The 18,900-nt window shown below is 41.7% G+C and overlaps 1 protein-coding gene across 3 annotated transcripts in view; it reads left to right on the forward strand.

Annotated features, from left to right (window-relative positions):
• LOC126482333 (uncharacterized) overlaps positions 1–18,900 on the forward strand; it is a 488,737-nt gene that overhangs the window by 86,832 nt on the left and 383,005 nt on the right. For all 3 annotated transcript variants that reach the window (XM_050106394.1, XM_050106396.1, XM_050106395.1), the window contains exon 2: positions 13,454–13,636. In XM_050106394.1, coding sequence (XP_049962351.1) covers positions 13,454–13,636 — 183 coding nt within the window. The remainder of the gene's footprint in view (positions 1–13,453; positions 13,637–18,900) is intronic.

Raw genomic sequence — 18,900 nt, forward strand, 5'->3', positions numbered from 1 at the left:
CAGGGTGCAGCTTAAAAGTATAGCTTTCTAACACTACAGCGTTTATCTTTTCTGGACATAAGGTTGGCCAGATGTAAACAAGTGATACTGATACGTACACACTCCCACTGCTAATACACTAGTGTGCAAAACTTAAGGACCTAACAACTTTCGCATGATGTGTAGCTGCCAAGTAACAAAGCTAATGAAATTTGGCCCATACGTAGAAAGAACAGCTACAGTACAGTACAGTGCAGTACAATACACTACGCTACAGAAGGTAACTGAGAAGTACAGTACAATAAACTACACTACAGAAGGTAACTGAAAGAAATACGCAATGAGACGAACAGAAACGACACTTTTATTCCAAGAAATTAATTACAGAAGTTAACGCGATTTATGATGACCGCAGGACATTAAAAATAGCGGGACATGGTTCTTAATAGGGTGTGCATACTTTGGAACGTCCTCCCACGCTGACCACAAGATTGGAAAGGAGTTCTCGCGATAGGACGCTCCATTTCACCAGCAGCGCGACTGACAGCTGCTGGGAGGCCGTCGGTGCCATGTGGACGTGATGCAGTACGTCTTACCAACGCATCCCACAGGTGTACGATGGGATTTAATGGGAGGAAAGGTCAGGGTGGTTGATTCGCCGAATATCTTCTCGTTCCATAAGCCCCTCCACCTGCAGAGTTCGATGCGGCTATGTATTGTCATCCATAAAAATGGTGTCAGGGGCGAATACACCTCTGAAAAGACGCAAATGGTGAAGGAGTAGAGTGTCACACTAACGTTGGCCGGTGAGTGTATCGTGTTCAAAGATTTCGAGGTCAGTACTCATACGCCACGGCGTAATACCTGGATAACCAAAACGATCATTTCCGACAGTGTTCCTGCGTGTTTTACGTATTCCCACCTCTAATTATGTAAAGGTACGTAATACACTCAGGAATGCTGCGGAACATGGTCGTTTTGGTGGTCCAGATCTTATGGTATGAGGGAAATGTTGAGTTTTGACCTCCAAATCTTTGAACACGGAACACTCACTGGTCAACGTTATTGTGGCGCTGTACTCCTCCTCCATGCCCGTCTTTGCAGGGGTGTATTCGGCCCTGTCTTTATTTTTATGGACAACAATGCGAGACCGCATCGAACTGCATATGTTGGAGGAGTTCTTGGAACGAGAGGATGTTCAGTGAATGGACTGGCCCGCCCGTTATCCCGCCTCAAGTCACGTTTGGCATGCTTTGGGAAGTCGAGCTGCAGCACGTCCACATGCCGCAAGAACCATACAACAGTTGTCAAACCGCACTGTTGAAGTAAACAAACGCCGTACCACAAGGACTCACCAACCTTATAGCCAGCATGAGAGCACTGTACACCATGCATTGGCGTTCGTGGTGATGACATACCGTATGAAGAACCGTTCCCGCTGTTTGTAATGTCCACGGAACCGTCATAAATCGCGATGACTTCAGTGTCACTATTGTCTTTGAACAGACGTGTCATTTTTGTCCGCCTCATTGCGTGTTTTATCCAGTTAGTTTCTACATTATTCTATACTATACTACACTATGCTACAGCAGTTCTTTCTACGTATGGTTCAATTTTCATAGAGCTGTGTTACTTGACAGTGTCATATCACGTGAATGTTACTTTCGTCCTTAAGTTTTTGACACCAGTGTATTAGTGCCAAGTTAGCAAATGTCTCATTATTCAGACATACAAATACTCTAAACTGGTTCCATAGACTCCCCTTATAAATGTAAAATACAATTAATCTCTAGGTAGGCCTACAAGTCAAGGAGCGGGAACAAGTCTACGTCTACAAATTAGCAAGCGAGGCGCTGCATTGTTTAGAACAATGAATTTGTGTTTGGAAGGAGGTGCCATCACATAACTACCAGGAAGTCCTATTCTTGCAATTAAAAATAACAACTGTCGCATTTCAATAACTGTCAGATGAAAAATTGGAGAAGATGATTGCGAAGACAAGACAACTTACAAATGGAGTTGAACTCCGAAAGGCGTCGTAAATCGTAGAAAGGTAGTGACTAGAGACGAGATGTCATTATTAAATACTTTAACGTTCAACATACTGTCACACTACGTTCATAGACAATAATCCAAATTTTTCTACCCATGTTTTATGTAGTTCGGTTCATGCGAATGCGAAGATCGGTTCTTGAAGCATATTCCAGTTGATATCTTGGCCACTAGGAACGTTATTGGTTTCCAATGATCTCTATATGGCTTAGATCCTAACAAGGGAAATAATAAGTTACATGTACCTGACTTCATCAACATTTTACGTTTCTTATTGCTTATAAGATACGAGCCATATTTCACTCGCATTCATTTTCTACGAATTACAGCTTCAAACATACAACTTTATTTCCATTTCTAAGTCCTTTTTCTTTCTTTCTTTTGAGAATTTTATTGAGTTACCTCTGCACTGTGTCGTGTCACTGAGTATAACCTGATCTTTTTCTTAGTGCACCTAATTTTCCTAACTGGCGTAGCCTGGTGTCGAGTTCACATTTAAAATTTCTTCTATTCTTGAAAATATTAAATCTTATTCGGAAGCCGTATGCCAGCAACATGAATGTCACGACTTCCTTCAGTGAGCACAAGCAGCTGGAACTCGTCGCGCTCACAAGTGATTTGTGGCTGTTTTCAAAAGGAGCAGAATGTTTGCCGCCTGCTGTTTGCTTTTGTCTCCCACTTTTATGCCGACGGTTATTGCACGCTTACATTTCCTCAAGTAATGTGTGCGCTTTGTATTTATTCGTTTCAAGTCTTTCAGAATATACTCCAAAACGGTAAGCGAACTTTGACTCCGTACATCAGAACTCAACGTGTGTATTTCCTCTGAGTTTATAATAACAGTGGCAGCCTAACAAGAATTAACTCTAGAATAAGGTGTAAGATGACAGTTACATGCCACTTTGACAAACACTCGTTAAGAGAAAGTGAAATCCTACCTTGTGGTCGTTGCTGAAATTTTATTCCCGTGTCTGGTTTGAAACTACAAAGGGTCTGCCTAATTTTCCATTTCATAGTCAATCCTAAAACCTACACATTGACTGAAACAGAGTGGAACGCTACAAAAGTCTTCCTCTTCCAACAATGACAGAAAAGCTGCAATAGATTGCCACTCTCGTTGGTGTTCTCAGTGCATCAAGCAGTGCAGGTATCATTAACTTCAAATGCCTTCCCTCTAAGAACTAAGACATGTTTATCACTTTAATTATAAAGAATACTTCTTTCATTCAACTCTGTGTACGTTTAACCTGCTTTCCACAGCAGTATTGCTGCGGAATGATATGAATCGGTTTTAATTGCTGCCAGTCGGATATCTAAGCATCTGAGGATTGTTGTTTTCGCGTAAGATCTAAAATGTTCATAAAAACTGATCTTGCGATTCTCAAAGAAATTGTGTCAATATCATCATTACTTATTTCTTTCCTGTCGTTTGGGGCAGAAGATCTCTAATCTTCATGAAAATACATCCTGCAGTTTTCAAAGATATTTAAAAGAACATCCTCATTACTTACTTTTTTACTGTGGAATATGGTTTCGTCCCTGACGAGGTCACTGAAAATGGCCAAGGAAGCCATAGTGTTCCTGTTAGCGGAATTTATACGGCATTTGCATTCAGTGTTACACGGAAGTCACGGATGATGCCTCTGGAATTTCCAGCTCCTCCTGATCGACATATTTATCCTAAGTACAGTATCACCTCACTAGATACGTTAGTCTCACATGGTCTGCTCTGCTCGGTGGCTCAATGGACTTTCGTCAGACTACAAATTTAGGATGCGATCGCCAGTTGGTCTAACTATTTTTCACTTTTACCTCTGACAATGAATTTACAATGCAATGAAAGTGCTAAGTCGAACTGCTGCCCGCAGTCCATGTTGACTATAGGAACCCTTTTATCTGGAAGGGTGAATGGAGTTCAACCGTCAGAAGAAGGCAATGGCATACGACTTCCCACAGGACCAGTCCTAGTAAATCACTCTGATGTTAAAACCAACCTTCAGCTTGATGATAACTTTACCCCCTTTATTAATTATGTTCTAGCTGGGAAGAAGGGTTCAACATACCGGTAGCAAACAGTTTCACACTCACTCATGATTCCTACAAAAAATATGGGGCTTGTGCTGTGTTTCAACTTGCTCTAAGACTGAAGATAATCTCAAGTCAGCACAAAGGGATCAAAGTAATTTCAAAGTCTTTCTTTAACCTAAATGGGAGGTGTAATCTCAAAGTCTTTCTTTAACCTAAATGGGAGGTGAAGATCGTAAATCCTGTCAGCGCCTGTTGCCTGCATTATTAACGGAAACTTGTGTCTTTCAGAATATACTCCAAAACGGTAAGCGAACTTTGACTCCGTATATCAGAACTCAACGTGTGTATTTCCTCAGTTTATAATAACAGTGGCAGCCTCTCCATTCACTTCCAGAAGGCTTTCTGCAGAATGGAATTTGGAACAATAGATGCTACAGTTCGATGTTCCCATTAAATACATAGGACCCACAGTACTAAACAGTCTTCAGTCGATATACTTTCCGCAACAATTAGTGTTATTTTGAATCAAGAACTTCTCTGGCTAATTTCTCACAGACCTACACGAAGCGCTACACACTTGCTCCACTTGCACATTATAAATTCATCTATCAAGTTATAATCTTTTAACGTAGATTGGATGATGACACTGCTATTTTGTAAAGCGCTGTAGTAGTGCCCGTCCAAAGGAGCCACGATGTTCTCCCAATAACCTAGAAACGGTGCCTGCCTCACTCGTGCATGCCTCTGCCGAGGTGTCGCAGCTGTTTACCACAGCCAGGTCTGGCTGGGCTCGTGTTATCAGACACAATGCCAGCTCGCTGCGCGCGCAGCCCGGCCAGGCTCAGGCTACCATCTCCAAAAATGGCCGGCTGGCCGAGATTACAACATGGCGCGCGTGCGCAACTCGTCTGTCCCGCTGTTTGGCCGCGCGAGCTGTAGAGTGCGCGCGTGTCTGTCTCCGACGTATCGCTGAGAGTGTTGGGACAGCCAGCACTCAGTACATGGTGGAGACGTGTATACAGAGTAGCACGGACGGATGTGCTGTAACGCGGCTGCGTCTTAACGTGTGAATGCCTGTCCTGTTTGCTGAGAATCCGAATCATTCCCATACATACAAATCAGTTACAGTTACAAAAACAAACCAATCGGAGAACGGCTTTCAGGTTCTGTGTTATTTACCCGACGTAGGATTCATTTCACGATAGTCACTTGGGGCTCTGTTTCTTTTTATTATTTCTTTATCACTTTCTTAATTTACACACAATAAATAAAGTAATCTAATTTGAAAAAAAATCTTCCAAATTTGCATTATTGTTATTAACTGTTTTCAAGTGTTTCTATTTCCGGTTCTGATTCACTGGACCGAGCTAATATTGTTACCATATAGCATGCAGCAAAAGAAATGAAGCGACCTAATGCAGAAAATTGTTGAAATTACGTTAATGAATGCACCGGTTATTTTTTACCGACGTGGTCTGTGAAGTATGATATACCGTACATTATATAGTCTAACAACCTAAAACAATAGTTATAAGAACTGGTTGTAAATCAAAACTCTTTTATATAATTACATCTTTAGTTCTCAAATTACTATTTCTACAGTACGTATCTTATTTTTTAAAAATAATGAAAAAGAAAATACAACACGAGTATGTTATTCATCCACTATTCAGCCAGTATAAGACACAACCTGCTATGTTAAGCTACTAGACAATGCCTAGTGCACAGTGAATTCACTGTGACCGTAGATAATTTATGCAAATGACTTAAAGACTCAGTCTCCAGAATTTGTCTATTATGCTACCCTGTATGCAAGCAGATCTCATCATTCTACCACTTGCATAACAAACTGTCTCTCCAAGCCAAGCATGACACAAAACCTGCACACTTTGTCCATCCTGGGCTATTTCTAGCAAATTATAAATGATAATGTAATATTTCGATATACAATAGGGTGTTACATACATCCACCAACCTGTGTTTCATGAATGTAGTTACCCCTCGCGTGAGATGAGCTGAAGTGCAAGCGCGTGAATTGGCAAATGAAGCATAAATAGTTTACATTGATACGCCAAGTCAAATGAAAGCATTAACCAATTCGTGACGCTTTCGTACTGTACTGTTTAAAAATGAATAATGCGTCAAACTGTATAATATTTGAATATAATGTTAGAATTTTTTAATTTATATTACTTCTACGTTCCTTCCATAAATGTTTAGTAATTAAGTTCATTGTGTACAAATAGGTATAATATGAAATGAAAAAATTAAATCTCAAAATGATTTTCATTCATTTTATCACATACAGACACCGTCACGCCTGAAACCCCTATGGCCATATAGCTGTCACAGCCTACCGCGTTTTTCTTTAAAACGTTGCAGTGTGTACTCCACATGCTCATTCAGCTGCGCACTTGGTGAGAAGTATGTTTCCTTGTAGATATCATTATATTCACTTAGCGCTTACAGCAAGAAAAACTTCGAATTGAACGGGCAAGCTTTCTGTGACCAAACTCCACAAAACATTTATGGAACACACACTCATCTTCACGTAAATACTAAAGACGGAAAATCATACTTTACAAAGAGTAAAAGCAATTATTTCTTTTTTCTTTTAATTTCACAGCACAACAAAATTAAAAGATCACTTTTTCGAAACCTCATAATTGTCTCCCATTGAGACGCAAAAGTTTTAAATTTGGCTCAAAGGTTCCTGCAACCCACCTCTGTAATGGTGCAAAAACGTGGCATCCTGCAACGTCATCCTCGAGCCCGACGACGTTTCAAACAGCGATGTGCCCACACATGCGGAAAAAAAGCCAGATCTTAGAATTTAGTATGTCTTGCAAACTGGGTTAATGATGTCACATTGGTACCAAATTTCACCATAATTCTGTTCAGCGCCACCGTGGACGTAGCGCACGATGGGAACATCGTCACAACCCTCCTCTTATCTACATTCCATCCCTTCCTTTCACGCTTATGTGATGGAGGTCAGAACCGCGACGTCTGGCATTGAAAATATGCTGTTTTCTTATGGATGGCCGACAAAAAATTCCAGACACACCGCCGCTCAAAAACGACAGCAAAAGACCTCAGGAGGTGGTCAATGAAACCACCAGTTTCCTTGGAGTGTTGATTCCCACGCGTTTCGCCGTCGAAAACAACATTTCGCAGTGCTATGGGGGTTCTCGACAAGCATCGACACTGCTGACACCCTTAGACGTTTCAACTCTTCTCTAAGGACACTGTGGGCCGGAATCCCCGTTGGACATGATCGCACCCATTTGTACAGGTCGAAAACACTACGAACCGTTGAAAACGATTCGACTAATTCTGAAGGTGATCCGATGCAGCAAAGTGTGCTCATGAATTTTCAGCCCCCTTGTTTCGCGGCCTCTGTAGCACGGTCACATGGGGTGAGAGATTGACACAAGCATGAATAAAACGGCAAAGGATCCCTCTAAGACCCCTCAGTTCCGACAACATCCTCAGTGACACTCGCCCACATGTACTGAGAGTTTTAAAAATGTACCCCTTCCGAGACAACCTTACAGCAGTGCTAGACACATGCTGTAGGGTGGTGGTGGTAAGTTCCTATGGGACCAAACTGCTGAGGTCATCGGTCCCTGCTGGCAGGGATCGGAAGGTATCGAGAGGTTGCTGCCTGAAATCAAAATTAAAAGAGCTTTATCTATGTGGCCACTATCTAACTAAGCATCATACATAACTCAAAATTGTGAACGCCAGCATTACCAAGTGCTATATGCTTTGGACTGTCCAGAATCTATATAACTAAATGACTGTCGCCGAACCTAGAACTCGGTACCAGTTGGAGGATGCGTATCTAACTACTCCCAGGATAAGCAAAAATTTGATTTTTAATATTTCGCGTAATTATTGACCGAATTTAAGAATTTACAATGTTGTCACAATCAATCTACTCCCTAAGAGATATAATCTTATCTTAAAAGTTTAACACAATAACAGAAAAATCATAGAAAATGTGTGCTTGTCTTGAGGCATCTCAACTGATAGCACGCAATGAGAGCTCCTAGCGACTTCCAACAAACTTTACACATCATTTCAAACCTTTACGGAATCTTTTCCCGCTGGCTCCCCCCGCCTCCCCCCCTTCCATACACACACACACACACAAAAGGTTGAAAAGGAAAAATGTTTATCGCTTACTACATTTTCTTTGTTCATGCAGTAAAACTTCGGCATCAGGCATGACGTTTTAAATTATTACTTCTTTATTACTCACTCTACGCGGGAAGCAGTTGGCAGACAGTATCTGCATATATCTCTGAATGTCCTTGCAAAATTATATCATTGTAAGACACATACTTCAGGAGATATGACCTCATAAACATTGAATGCACGAAAAACTTGCTTTTTCTTAAAATGGAGCGCAAATTACCCAGACTTTATTCATTCAGTGTGTCATAATGAGGGCACTTGGCGACTTCCAGCAAACTTCAATCATAATTTCAAACCTTTTCTAAACTTTTCCTCGCTTTCATGCTTAACGCCAGATATTTAACATATTAACTCATTCGTAAAGTAATCAGACGTCTGAAGCTAATTTATACGCGGGGGGTTTGATTCTTTAAAGAATCGGGGGTTTACTGGTAATGCACTAAAGTGGATTTGACAGTGCCCTTCGCGTTTTCAAGAGCGAAAAACTGATGAAATTCTAATGATGATTTAGGTTAGTTAGGTTTAAGTAGGTCTAAATTCTAGGGGACTGATGACCACAGATGTTAAGTCCCATAGTGCTCAGAGACATTTGAACCATTTTTTTGATACATCAGAGGACGAACGGCTATGTAATTGGATTTTAGGGTTTCTCTACCACAATCCAAAAGTTTTTTAGACTTCCAAATTATCTTACATTCTGCGTTTCTGAGGTCTTTAGATTGCATATTAATTACTCAAAAGACAAACTTTCACTTTCTATCGAGCTATGATTTTTTGATGAACGCCATAATTTCAAAGACTGCTAGTTCAATGCACTCTAACGTGATTTTAAATAAATCAATCCAACAATAGTCTACAGTTGATGGTTTATATGAGATTGAAGTCTGCGTAACTGAAACAAAGAAAAACCAAAAATTGATTCCGTTGATCTTACCCTGGCATTAATGCTTCAGATTATTTGTTTTCTACTAACTCTACTTTCAATCCAGTCCCATAATTTGGCTCAGAGTTACAAGCTGGGAAGAATGAATTGATGAGTATTAGCTCCATGGAGATTGTTAAATACAAAATACTCCATTTCAAGAAAATGGGTTAGACGATTACAAAACTAATTACCGCGTATTGCTCTGCAGTCCGTTCTGAAACTTTTTAGTATGCCGAGAGTTTGAAAGTATTACAAACAAGCTAACGTAAGTATAGTTGCTACGCTCGTGAGCCGCTGAGTGACCTTAAGTAAACGTTTCACTGTAGTAGCTTGCTACAAGCACCCGGTGAAGTTGCCAAAGTGAAAGATGCCAAGTTCTTTGGCTGAGATATGTCTCCTTACTCTCACGCCTAGTGTGTGGGCAGAGGCAAATACTGTCTAGTGTAAACTCTCAGCGTAGTGTCTGCTTCGAGTGTATCGAACGCAGGGTTTGTATAGAAGGGAAGGAAGTTTAGGGTTTAACCTCCCATCAACGACGGAGGTCATTAGAGACGGAGCACATGCTCAGACTGTGGAAAGGAAGATACAAGGCATCGGTAGTCTCCATTTCAAAGGAACCATGCTGCGTTCGGTTAGGACATCAGAAAACCATCATCCATTCTAAACATTACTTTGGAGTTCCATTTCACCATACATTTCTCTAGGGGATCGGCGGATACATGAAATTGTCGCTGAGCACAAATTCAAGATTTTTGCACTGGTATGATTTTTACACCTAGCAAGTTCTTATTCTTTGCCAGCGTTATTCTTTATCAGCGACATTGGGCTATGTCCATTTCATTTTCTGTATTTCTTAAGAATCAGCAATTACGTTATTTCTGTGTTCGATGCTCATCCTGTTACAACAATGTCAATTTAACTTATAATAGGAGACAATTCGTGTACGTTGTGTTTTCCGAACTGTGTTACTTTTGTTCTTAGTGTTTTAACAGATCATACAGTATATTCTTCACACAGACATACATAAAGAAGGAAGGAAAATTAGGTAAACGTCCCGTCACAATGACATCATTAGAGACAGAGGCAACCTCAAGAAGGATGCGAAAAGAAATCAGATGTGCCCTTTCAGTGTAATCATACCGGCATTCTCCTTTAGTGAAATCGTACAAAACTTAAAGTTGGATCGCCGAACGGTGGTATAAACTGTTGTCCTCCAGGACACGAGTCTACTGTCTTGCCACACCGCCACGTCAATCGGTATAGATATAGAGATCCATCTGACATTTGCCAAAACTGTGGCTGACCAGTGTAACAAACTAGCAGTTATCTGTCAGTCGTGCGGATGCTTTGAGAATCTGATTCTACTCCACGTCAAGGAGTGTGCGTGTTACATTCGGTATCCAAATAAAGCAGCCGAAATTGAAATAACCAGATTGTGCTGTGTCTCTCCCTGGAATGTCTTAAATGAACCACAGAATTTTAAGTGAATCAGGCTGGCTTACGAGTTATTTCTCTCTGCTAGGAAACTTCATTAAGAGCACGCAATGTTGAGTTACTGAATTATAGACAAGACACTAGCAGGGACTTGCGCACCACGTCGTCCTAATGACAATGGTGAATTGTAGTGGCATCACGACTACAGGATATTGTAAGCGTTGGGAAATGATGCTGACCCACGTCCTTTCGTCAGCTGCCCATAACTCAAGAAGACTGATCTGGGTGACATCACAGATGATCACTTAAGGTAACGTCGGGTTCTACATGTCCATGGGGTGGTCACTATCTACTTCAGTTACGGGTTAGATAGGTTGTACAGTTTATTGCTGAACATTAAGGTCTCTTTGAGAGTTGTAACAGGTAAACAAACGGTCACAGGTATTGTTCGCCCAAAAGCCGTTAACTGAGGCCCACTTCATTCAACTAAACATTACTTATACAACGGTATCAAAATCTGCGTTTTCTCTAGTCTGCTGCTGTGCGTGTTCATCGGACGAAATAAAGTAACTTAGCTGTTGAGATCCTGTTCTTGTTTTTGGGAGGAACAGAGCTCAATCAGGCTTTAAACACGTGGCCCAACATCACGATTTTTGTTTTCTGTGGTTTCACCACATCACTGAAGGTAAATATCCGTGTGATTCATCTAAAACGGTCATGCCCGAGTTCTTGTCAAGTAGCACTTGTTCTCTGCTTCATCATAACTTTGATATGATGAGATCTTAAATTCTTACCTTCTCTCGTGTCATCGTCGTTACCGATATATAGCGCCACTTATCAGTTCAAGATGATTTCTATACGTTTTTGTGAATCGGTAGCGGACGTGCATAGCTATTGTCATGTAGGATGTTGGCTTCCGTACACCACCGAGACGATATGATTCCGAATAATAAGATAGGGAAGGAAGACTAAATTTTAACGTCTCGTCGACTATGGGATTAGTAGAGACCTAACACAGGCTATAACTAGATGAAACTGAAAAAGAAATCGGTGAGGTGATTTTCAAATAAAACATACTGGTGACAGGAGATTTAGGGAAACAACAGACGACCTAAATCTAGGTACTCGGACAGGGATTTGAACTCTGGTTCTACCGAAAGTGAATTCAGTGACTTAACGACTGCGCCACCTAGCTCTTTCTGATCAGTACAGATTCTTATGTATTATTGTCCAGTAATGATGCTGAAAAGCGACACCTCTACGCACTAAATGCAAAGTAACCGAAGGTGACTCATCATCCGCACGTTGTTGCACTGGTCCCTACGTCTAACTCTCGACTATCGAACTGTTCTTATGCGCGAATCTCCCATAGGTAGCCGACATCACTGAGGCGTGTTACTGCGGAAAAATTCATTCACTGTTGTACAAAATGATGGCTGGATGCAGATAGCGTGAATGCTCTTGATTTTTGGTTTCAAGAACATGATGCGAAGTGCCATACAGCAATTTGTTTCGTGGGCTGCAGACTTATCACCATAATGAATTGTCTCGTGATTTCATGCTATATTAAATAGTTGCCTGTGATTAGAGAAAGAAATATTAATAGATTTCTAATTTCCTTCGATAGGATTAGTTGTTGTGCAATCGTTCTCAGAACTCTACAGTCACCCGCATCTCGTGGTCGTGCGGTAGCGTTCTCGCTTCCCACGCCCGGGTTCGATTCCCGGCGGGGTCAGGGATTTTCTCTGCCTCGTGATGGCTGGGTGTTGTGTGATGTCCTTAGGTTAGTTAGGTTTACGTAGTTCTAAGTTCTAGGGGACTGATGACCATAGATGTTAAGTCCCATAGTGCTCAGAGCCATTTAAAAAAAAAAAAAACTCTGCAGTTCACATAACAAAACAGATTTTTCGTCGTAGTTTTGTAAACCCTCTGAAGTAAACGATAATAATAGCATTGTCTTTTCATTTTAACTTAACGTTCTGTGACTGCACTATTACACAGGCGGTAATCAGGAAGTCTAAAAGGATTTGTGAAGAGAATTCTACCGTTTTATGACCTGAATCGCTCACCCACGGCTCGCTGTAACTCGGCTTAAAAATCGATTTCCACGACAAAACCGAGTTCTAAAACACCGCGACCCAACCACTTATGTAGGAACAAAACAGAAGGAACTGCATGATATACAAAGCTCCGCATTAAAGGGGAGTTTTGCTCAGAGATATGGCTCTTATTCAAAACTCAGTTCTATTATCCATATTTAGGTTCCGTGATTTCTCCTAATTACTTAATGACGGAATTCTTCAGTTAGAAAGGTCATAGTTGATTACATTACTTAATTTATTCGATCTGAGCTATCTCTAATGATGTCCTTGTCGATGCGACATTAAACTCTAATTTTCCTTCCTTTTTTCGATCTGAGATTGTGTTTCGTCTTTAATGACCTCGCAGTCAGTGGGACCTTAAACCGTTATCTTCCTTCCTTCCCCGTCTTCGAGACGAGTCGCTGACGTGTCAGTCACGTGCAACATAGAAATCGCTCGTTTGAAAACGTAACATAGTTCACTACTGAAACCAACAGCAAATTTTTCCCAGTTAATTCGATTTGAATCGGGATTGTAAGGCTAAGAGGAGTCACTTGTAGTGGTACAAGAAAGTTGTCAAATTGTAGACATAAATCAAACAGTATAACCTTTAATTTCTGAGAGTAACTGATCTTGTGGATCTTCATTAACGTACTTGCTACAGGTGTGGTTACGTCTCAGCAATCCTCTTGCGACTTAGGGGTTTATATGAGAAAATAGCTCTTAATCGTGATGTTTCTTTTATTTACAGACGCACGGAGCTGCCTGACGTGTGATAAGGTGCTGGAGGAGCTCGAAAAGATCGATGACGACACCGACACCTTCGGCGTGGACTTCGTCAAAATAAACGACAAGCGACTCGCCAAGCAGTATGGCATCAAGAACTTCCCCGCACTCACTTATTTCAGGGAGAAGGAGCCCATCATCTACGAAGGTAAGTCAATAGTTCCTGCCCCTGGTGATATCGTGTTATGCAACCCACATGATATCCCCCAGTCAAAAACCACGAGCGAGATTTTCATATTCTCTCGCACGCTATGCGCAGACTATTAGTACTACAGAAAAAAATAACAGAACATTTTTGTACTGTGATAAGTTTTCGCTAGAGGCCGTAGTTTTCGAGTTATTCAAGAAAAACAAGAGCGACCTTCAAACGCAACCCCGTTGTTCCACCGGTCAGGATTTCTAGTACGTTGTTCATGACACCACCACTGTACAAAAATTTGCGACTTCACGAATTATTTCCCATATTCGACCTTTTTTGGTCTTCACTGCCTAGCCTTATTACGCCACTGGCTTCATAGAACACTTACAAAATATAAAATTGAGACGTTTGTGTGAATTTTACTTAAAAATTTATGATTTTAACAGCATAAAACAAACCATTTCATCGTTGTATACGTAAGGCCTTCTGATTACGAAACCACAGTGCGCGTAAGGGTTAAGTTTGGATCATATTGTCAACGTAATTAGTTTCAAGGTAACGTTTACAAAAGTAGTCCTTCTATTACCCTCTCGGATAAGTTTAAATCAATTATGTTAACGAAATAGCTTACTATACTGGGAGCGTAATAGCCCAATTAATAGAGACCAAAAAATGTATCAGTGATGTTAACGAAATAGCTGCCTATTCTGGTGGCGTAATAGTCCAATTAATAGTGACCAATAAATGGTCGAATATCGGGAATAGTTCGTATACTAGGAAATTCTTGTAAGTTGTAAGAGGGGGTGCCAAGAACAACATACTAGAAATCCTGACTGGTAAGGGATGGGCGTGGAGGTGGATGTGCGTTTTATGGTCACTTTTGTACATTTATCTTGAATAACTCGAAAACCTTGGCCTCCTTGAAAACTTATCCCAGCATAAAATTTAACTCTATTCAATTTCCACACATAAAGATCCTGTTTAATTTTTAATAAGACTGCGCGTAGCTAGCGAGAGAATATGAAAACCTTGCGGGTGATTTTTGAAGGCCAGGTATAATATTGTGGAGTGCATAAAACGATATCGGCAGGAGCAGCTGAAACATTCTCTGTAGTCAGTCGCAATTTTTTTCCAAAATGGAGGATACGCATCGACTAATGTCTAGTCACGTTAGAAGCTTCGTCAAAGGCCTAGAGCCTCTGTGAGTTGTTTTCTTGATTTCTGCTGTTCCACAATTTTTGAATATAATGAGAATGTATTCATGGGTTCGGTACGTTTAGCTTGGAGGGGTAGTCATCTGTTCTGAGTAAACACGCAGATCAAGCAGTTCCACTTACCTTGGAAGTCAAGAATTTGACAGCCTATACCGTGTCTTTCAACACTTCAACTATTACCGCCACTTCGTGAACATCAGTGTCGCAGTTCTTGGATTAAATGATTAACTTTCTTTTGCATTTCACTAATAGCATTCGCCGCAAATCGACAGAATAATTATTCTTATTCGTTTTCATTTTCCGTTATAATGTGACAGTACATAACAATAACAAAAAGATACCCTTACCTATACTTTCACAAGTGGGATCATTAATACGCAAATACTGTAAACAATGCTCATTGCAGGACAGTAATAAAGAGTTTGATTGTAGTAGACGCCTCAGACTGTAAGAAAATCCACGCTCAATATCACAAACACAATATAACATTTGTTTTTTTGACGCAGATTTTTGGAGCTCTCTATACGTATTTACCTTCTGAAATCTTGTAGGGCAGCCGAAGCCCCAATAGCACAGTGTGAGAGATCAAAATTTTCCATTAGATGGGAAAAAAGTGATCGGGCGATAGGTCGTTATCACTGCATCAGAGTGTGGAAGTTTCCAACCTTTGAATCACTGACTTTTTAATGGTATCAGATTTCAAGGGTGAAGTGGATTGAGTGGAATCGTGTACATTCCAAAGCTGATAATGCAGATATTAAACGACCGTTTACCTCTGAAAATCTTATTAAGACATACTGACGGCTTTGCATCGGCTCACCATAAAATTCTATATTTTGTCATTTTTGTAATAACGGTTCTGAACAGTTTCTCACTTGGTTTCGTTCGGCTATAAGACACATGCCATAGTCATAACAATAGTCCTACTAACGTAGTTTCGAGAACCAGTATTGAATGAAAAATCTAGAGATAACCTTCAGACCCCTTCGCACCGCTTCCGTGGGGAACGTGAATACAAAATTTAGACTATCTACAACGCCCACAGAGGCGTTTGGGCCGTCATTCTTCCCGCGCTGCACACGCTTTTAGAACGAAAAGAAAACCTAACGTATTGTACAATGATAAGATTATCTACTACTCACTAAACAGTGGTTTGTGGCTTGTGTTTATTGATGCAGAATACACTGACTCGTTAATCGTATGGAACAAGCTGGTACAGTAAAGGTAAACAAACGAGTTATGCAGTGTCTAATCGCGATGAAACACGTGCCTTGCGATGGAAGACCTGTGCTCTTGGACAACGTCGCATACGACGTCTGCTCAAAAAATTTCGGAACATTCGTAATTTCGCGCCAGTGGTATGTTGGAGCGAAATGCGGTTAGAGCCCTTCACACGCCTATGTTTAATGTGTAAGCGCCGGAAGTTTCATTGTTGTATATCTGCTAGTTATTGTTCAGCGTTGTATTGAGCAGAACGTTGTGTCGCACAGTTTGCAAATTTCGAAATGGCAGAGTTAAAGAAGCAACGCATCTGTATTGCATTTTGCGTGAAACTCAAGAAAACCTCTACAGGGACACACCAAGTAATGCAGTAAGCCTATCGTGACTAGTACTTAGATATGGCCAGACGGATGTTAAAGATGACCCTCCTTCAGGACGCTCTTCGACGTCTATCGACGACGCTCATGTCAGGAACGTCTATGAACGACATGTTCCTGAAGAGGATCATAAACGGTGACGAGACGTGGGTCTACGTTTATTACGTTGAGACCAAGGCTCAGTCTTCACATGGGTCGGTAAAGATTCTCCAAGAACAGAAAGAGCTCGTCAGGTCAGGTCAAATGTCAAGGCCATGCTGATAGTTTTCTTTGACTTTGAACGAATAGTTCATAATGAATTCGTGCCACATGGACAGACAGTTAATCTATGGTACTATCGGGACGTATTGCGACGCCTGCGAGAAAATGTGAGAAGGAAACGAGCTGAAATATGGCGAAACAAATCATGGTCTTGCATCATGATAATGCACCCGCACATTCATCCCTGTTGGTGCGTGACTACTGCACAAAAAAACGGAATCACTGTGCTGCCTCATCCTACGTACTCTCCAGACCTGGCCCCTGAAGATTTTTTTTTATTTCCAAAGTTGAAAACCCCACTGAAAGGACAAATATTTGCAACGAGAGACGACATAAAAGAAAATTCGCAGATTGCGCTTCGCGCGATCCAGCACGGGACATACAAAGACTGCTTCCGGAAGCTCAAAAAATATTCAAATGTGTGTGAATTTCTAAGGGACCGAACTGCTGAGGTCATCGGTCTCTAGACTTACACACTACTTTAAACTAACTTAAACTAGTTTATGCCAAGAACAACACACACACACCCATACCTGAGGGACGACTCGAACCTCCGGCAGGAGGGGCCGCGCAATCCATGACATGGCACCTCAAACCGAACGGCCACTCCGCGCGCCTTTCCGGGTCGGGTTGGGTTGGGTTGTTATGGGGGAGGAGGCCAGCCAGCGAGGTCATCGGTGTCATCGGATTAAGGAAGGACGGCGAGGGAAGTCGGCCGTGCCCTTTCAAAGGAACCATCCCGGCCTTTGCCTGGAGCGATTTGGGGAAATCAGGGAAAACCTAAATCAGGATGGCCGGACGCAGGATTGAACCGTCGTCCTTCCGGCTTTCCGGAGGTGGGAAAGGCGTTGGAAACGGTGTGTCAGTTGGGGAGTAGAGACTTTAGAAGGAGAAAGATAAGCGTAGAAAAATTTTGGGGACGAAGATCCGGAATTTGTTGAACAGACCTCGTACTTATCTTAAACTGACTTCTCCGATATTTGCAGAGCTGTTGGGGGACAACACAGATCCGTTTGTACCTAACTGGAAGTCAAAGCACTTTTAAAATGGTTTTCATTTTCTGCCCTTAATCGAAGAGCGGGAAGTCAGAGTTCCGACCCATTCTAGAGTCGGGGTCTCTTTATCTAAATAGCAGGCAGCGGAAGTCCCAATTGGGTATTTGGGAGGTTATTTCCAGTTCCGACATTTCCCTTACAACCAACGGAAACTTTCCGAAAATCTTGATCAGAACCAGGGGATATAAATTACACTGCGCACCAGAATTAAAGGATCACTTTTTCGAAATCCCGTAGCAATCTCCCATTGCGACGCACATGTTTGAGATTTGCCCCAAAGGTGCCAACAATCTTCCTCTGTAATGGTGCAAAAGGTTGGCCCCCTGCGGCGTCACTCTGGGGCTTGGCGACGCTTCAGACAGCGAGATGTCGACACGTGCGAAAAAAGCTTCATGTGAGGTTTGAGCTGATCTACATCTACATCTACATTGATACTCCGCAAGCCACCCAACGGTGTGTGGCGGAGGGCACTTTACGTGCCACTGTCATTACCTCCCTTTCCTGTTCCAGTCGCGTATGGTTCGCGGGAAGAACGACTGTCTGAAAGCCTCCGTGCGCGCTCTAATCTCTCTAATTTTACATTCGTGATCTCCTCGGGAAGTATAAGTAGGGGGAAGCAATATATTCGATACCTCATCCAGAAACGCACCCTCTCGAAACCTGGCGAGCAAGCTACACCGCGATGCAGAGCGCCTCTCTTGCAGAGTCTGCCACTTGAGTTTATTAAACATCTCCGTAACGCTATCACGGTTACCAAATAACCCAGTGACGAAACGCGCCGCTCTTCTTTGGATCTTCTCTATCTCCTCCGTCAACCCGACCTGGTACGGATCCCACACTGACGAGCAATACTCAAGTATAGGTCGAACGAGTGTTTTGTAAGCCACCTCCTTTGTTGATGGACTACATTTTCTAAGCACTCTCCCAATGAATCTCAACCTGGTACCCGCCTTACCAACAATTAGTTTTATATGATCATTCCACTTCAAATCGTTCCGTACGCATACTCCCAGATATTTTACAGAAGTAACTGCTACCAGTGTTTGTTCCGCTATCATATAATCATACAATAAAGGATCCTTCTTTCTATGTATTCGCAATACATTACATTTGTCTATGTTAAGGGTCAGTTGCCACTCCCTGCA

Source organism: Schistocerca serialis, chromosome 5 (assembly GCF_023864345.2).
Source record: "Schistocerca serialis cubense isolate TAMUIC-IGC-003099 chromosome 5, iqSchSeri2.2, whole genome shotgun sequence".
NCBI lineage: Eukaryota > Metazoa > Arthropoda > Insecta > Orthoptera > Acrididae > Schistocerca > Schistocerca serialis.